Consider the following 4,531-nt stretch of genomic DNA (forward strand, 5'->3'; position numbering starts at 1 on the left):
TTAATCGACTGTGTTACTAAGAGAAAAATAGATGGTGGTGATGGTATGACTAAGAGAAAAATAGGTGGTGGTGATGGTATGACGTGGTGATGAGGGTTTAGAATGAAAGGAGTTAAGATAAGGTGGTGGGATGATGTTTTTTTATTTTATTTTATATATTGTAGAATTATAAGAAAAATAAATTAAATAAAAAAAAGAAAAAAAATGGCAGATTACTCATTTCAAGTATCGCAAAGATGAAATGTGCAACTTAAAAAGGACGGTGCGAGTTAATTTTTGAAAATAAGAACCAAACGCTCTTTTTGACAGAGGGACGATTCATGTAATTTACCCTTTATATTTTCATATTTCAAGTTTAAGCATTCATGCCTATATAATTCTTCACAAGGTAAAAAGAAGACACACCAATCGCTTACTTCTCCCAAAGACAAGATGCAAATAGTTAGGAATACAACAATTATCATCAAAGGTGACCTCTTTACTTCAACACCAAGCCACCATATAAGCGCAAATCCATTTTTTATTGCCCGACATTACTTAAGATTTTATTAAACTCACACTTTAACAAGTTCTACATATTACAATCCAACCCCATAACTTGAACAAAAAAAATCACAAACCCTTGCTTTTTATTTTTATTTTTTTATCTCAAAGCTTAGGAGTTGGAGGCGTATACCAACCCCAAGCATCATCAGAAATATAACGAGTCACCTGCTTTACGCTCAAATAATTCTCAAGTCCCCTGAAATCAACACAGCAGATATAAATATAATACAAAGTCATATAATATGCAAATAAACTTGTTATTAAAATACATTTTAAAAAAGATTACCATTCTCCTAGTTCACGACCAAATCCACTACGCTTTTTCCCACCCCACGGAGCTTGAGAGAAGCAAGGCTGGGAGCAGTTTACCCAAACAATACCTGCCTCAAAAGCCTACAAAACACCATATATAAATTCAAATTAAACAATTTTTTTTATTAATTATAATAATAATAATAATAAAAATAATGTTCTTGTACCCTTGTCACACGATCACACCGGTCCAAATCGTTGGATATAACAGCAGAACCCAGACCATAACTGTTGCAATAATATAAACATTAAAAAAAAGTTTCACACAAAAATATATATATATATAAAAAAAAGAATAATTAACTCACTGGGTGTCATTTGCTAATTCGATTGCTTCTTCTTCTGTTTTAAATGATTTTACGCATAAAACAGGTCCAAAAACTTCCTCTCTCCAAATTTGCATGGATGTGGTGACATCACTAATGATTGTTGGCTCGATAAAAAATCCGGTTTTCAAATGCTGAAATATTCATCATATAATATGTAAGTTCACAATTTAAAATTTAATTTAAGATATGACATTAGATATTTACCTCGGGACGTTTTCCTCCAAATGAAATGGTTGCACCTTCGCTTTTGGCAGTTTCAACAAACTTCAATATCTTCTCATACTGAAATATTGAATAGTTTACAAGTTAATCTTTTTTTCTTTTCTACCAAATATTAAGAAAATCATTATTTGATTTAAAAAAGGGAAAATTATATATATATTTTTTCTACCTGTCCACCACTAACAACAGGTCCAAGCCTGCAACCTTCTTCTAATGGATCTGAAATCTTGATATTTTTAGCCCACTTCACAAGCTTCTCTAAAAACTCCTTAGCAATACTTTCCTGAAACATGAATATAATCATAGTTAATTAAATGCTAATTATAATTATTGAATAATCATTCATTCATTCCTACAAACTTACATGCACTATGAGTCGAGAAGTTGCACTGCAGATTTGCCCATTTGTCCAGAAGCAACCAAAGAGTGTCCACTCAACAGCTGTTTCAACAAAAAAAAAAGCAAAAACTTATTATAAATGAAACATTTTTTGAAAAGAAAAAAAAAAATACCTTTATCAATGTCAACATCATCAAACACAACTATTGGACTCTTTCCACCAAGCTCAAGTGTAACAGGCTACAAACAAAACATAGCACAAGGATTATACATTCTTTTCTAAAAAAATGCGACATAAAAGAAACCCAATATGGTTTTTTTTTTATTATTATGAATAGGAGTACCTTGACATTTTGAGCTGCTGCAGTCATAATCTTGCTTCCTGTGGCACTGCTTCCTGTAAATGCAATCTGTTTTTAAGAAGCATAATAATGTTATTGGAATGTGATTTTGGATTTATAAAAAAGATGAAACAAAAGCAATGGGAATTAGACCTTATCAACATCAGGGTGAGAAGCCAAAGGGGCACCTGCTTCTGGACCTAATCCAGTTAGGATATTGAGAATACCAGGGGGAAGACCTATCTCCCTGCATATTTCACCTAATTCCAGGCATGTCCTGGAGTTGAATACCAATTTTTGATAATAAGTTTGCATAAGAATGAAATGGCATGCTTCGTTTGCTGCTAAAAATGAAATCAATTTTCATATCATAAAATGGAAGGAATCACATTCCTTCGTGTCTGTTTGGTATGATAAAATGGAATTAATAAAGTCACGGAATGGATCATGACGCTCCATTGAAGGAATGGAATGAGCCATTCAAACATTAGTTTGTTTGATTACTGCATACCAAACAAACAGCTTCTTCTCATTCCATTCCTTTGCCAATTCCATCATAACTAAGATTAGGGAGCCAAAGAATGCAGAAAGTGGGGATGAATAAGAACTTACACAGATGCCAATTCTGATGGCTTAAGTATTGCAGCACAACCAGCAGCCAGGGCAGGTGCAATTTTCCATGTAGCCATCAGCAACGGGTAATTCCTATAAAGATCGAAAAAGAAAAATAAATCTTTATTACAACAAAACTGCTAAGATTATAAGTTATACATGATAAAAATCAATTTCAATTGTAAACTTAAGGATGTGTGTTTAGACTTTAGAGAGAGCAAGTACCATGGAGTAATCAGCCCAACAACACCAATAGGTTCCCTAATCACATGACATTTGAATGTATCCATTGGAAGATCAATAGGTGCGTTTTGCTTAGCATCCAAAGCTTCAGCAAGATCAGCATTATATTCAAAACATCCAGCCACATCATCCTGAATTTGAAAAGATATATCAGATATTTAAAAGTTGAATAAAAAAATAATAACAATATGATGATATGCAATGAGCATACTATATCCCATGCTGCTTCATCAAGTGGTTTTCCATTATCAATGGCTTCAAGTTTTGCTAATTCCGGTTTTTTCTCAGTTATCTGCACATGAAAAGCTTATAAACTTTGATAAATTTCCAAAACAAAACAAATAAACCACTAAGAACGTATTTATTAACTACAAAAGCGATAAAATTTCAACAAAACTGAACACACACCTTTGCAGCAATGGCACGCAGATACTTGGCACGATGTGCTCCAGAAGCTGTAGCCCACTCTTTTCCTCCATTGCGTTTAAGAGCTTTACGAGCTGCTTTCACAGCAATATCAACATCTTCAGATGTAGCTGCTGGGATATCCCCTGCAACAGTAATAGTCAGTCAAAAAAGCTCACGAACGCATACAGATCTCGCATGTGATCCTCGATTTTAGACCTGGATATCAACCTCTTGACCTAACATAACGGATCTTCTACGACAAATTCGGTTGATTCGAGCGTCTTCTGACGAATAGGGTTAGACAATCATAGAAAGTGTCCAATTTTTAAAAAAAATATATATATACACAGAATCTACACAGTAGAACCGATACTTATTATATTTAAAAAAACATGAAGTTTGTGAAAAATATTACCGATGATCTGCTCGGTGGCGGGATTTACGACAGGGATTCGATTCTTCCTAACAGGCTCCCTCCATTCTCCGTCTATGAATAACTGACGCGATGGTATCGAGATCGCCATATCTAACTAATTAACAGTGCAATCACTTCAAAAATTGTTCAGATGCAGCGCGTCACTCCGACCACCGAACTACGGTTGCTAAAAGCTTTAAACTCGACGGCAGCTGAAAGTTAAGCGGCTACTCGTCAAGGGCAGCGGCTGCGACACCGACGGTAGATTGCCAAGATCAGGTGTGTCGCGTTCCTAGTTAAGCTCCGTAGTTACTACGTCGGGTATATAGACGTGTTCAAATCCGGTGAATCTTATCTCGAGGATTGTTTTGATTTGATTCCATGTGCCATCTCATTCATATCACCGCCATTATCTATATTCTATTGTATTATTTTTCGTTTCCAATTCTTTATCGGGTTAAAAAACAATATCGACCACTCTTGAGAAATAATTTTATTAATTTTTTAATTGGTTCAGGTCGCTAATGTTTGTGTCGCCTTTTGTAAGCGAATCTTGAATACCCGAGTGGTAAAACCTCTGAGTTTTCCTGCAGGACAGCAGGAGGTTGAGGGCTTTGAAGTTTTTTTTTTTTTTTTTTTTTTTTTTTTTTTTTTTTTTTACGCATGTCATGAGTCGGACTATCCAAGTTTTGATTTTTACAATTCTGACTGGTATTTTAATTTTGGGAAAATCTCAAAAAAATCCTATGTATTATAGGTCAATG

General features: G+C 34.4%; 1 protein-coding gene across 1 annotated transcript; it reads right to left on the minus strand.

Annotated features, from left to right (window-relative positions):
- Positions 1-389: 389 nt before the first annotated feature.
- LOC145102473 (aminoaldehyde dehydrogenase 2, peroxisomal) lies at positions 390-4,210 on the minus strand. Its single transcript, XM_079039869.1, has 15 exons — positions 3,768-4,210; positions 3,353-3,495; positions 3,156-3,236; positions 2,927-3,075; positions 2,702-2,794; positions 2,243-2,366; positions 2,093-2,158; positions 1,922-1,988; positions 1,774-1,850; positions 1,579-1,692; positions 1,392-1,469; positions 1,167-1,318; positions 1,026-1,086; positions 833-939; positions 390-742 (listed from the first exon to the last, which is right to left on the minus strand). Exons 1-15 carry the CDS (start codon positions 3,874-3,876, stop codon positions 649-651), a joined length of 1,515 nt encoding a protein of 504 aa, XP_078895995.1. The 5' UTR covers positions 3,877-4,210; the 3' UTR covers positions 390-648.
- Positions 4,211-4,531: the final 321 nt, after the last annotated feature.

The sequence above is a fragment of the Lactuca serriola genome, chromosome 4 (genome assembly GCF_051521515.1).
Source record: "Lactuca serriola cultivar US96UC23 chromosome 4, Lser_US96UC23_V15, whole genome shotgun sequence".
Taxonomy (NCBI): domain Eukaryota; kingdom Viridiplantae; phylum Streptophyta; class Magnoliopsida; order Asterales; family Asteraceae; genus Lactuca; species Lactuca serriola.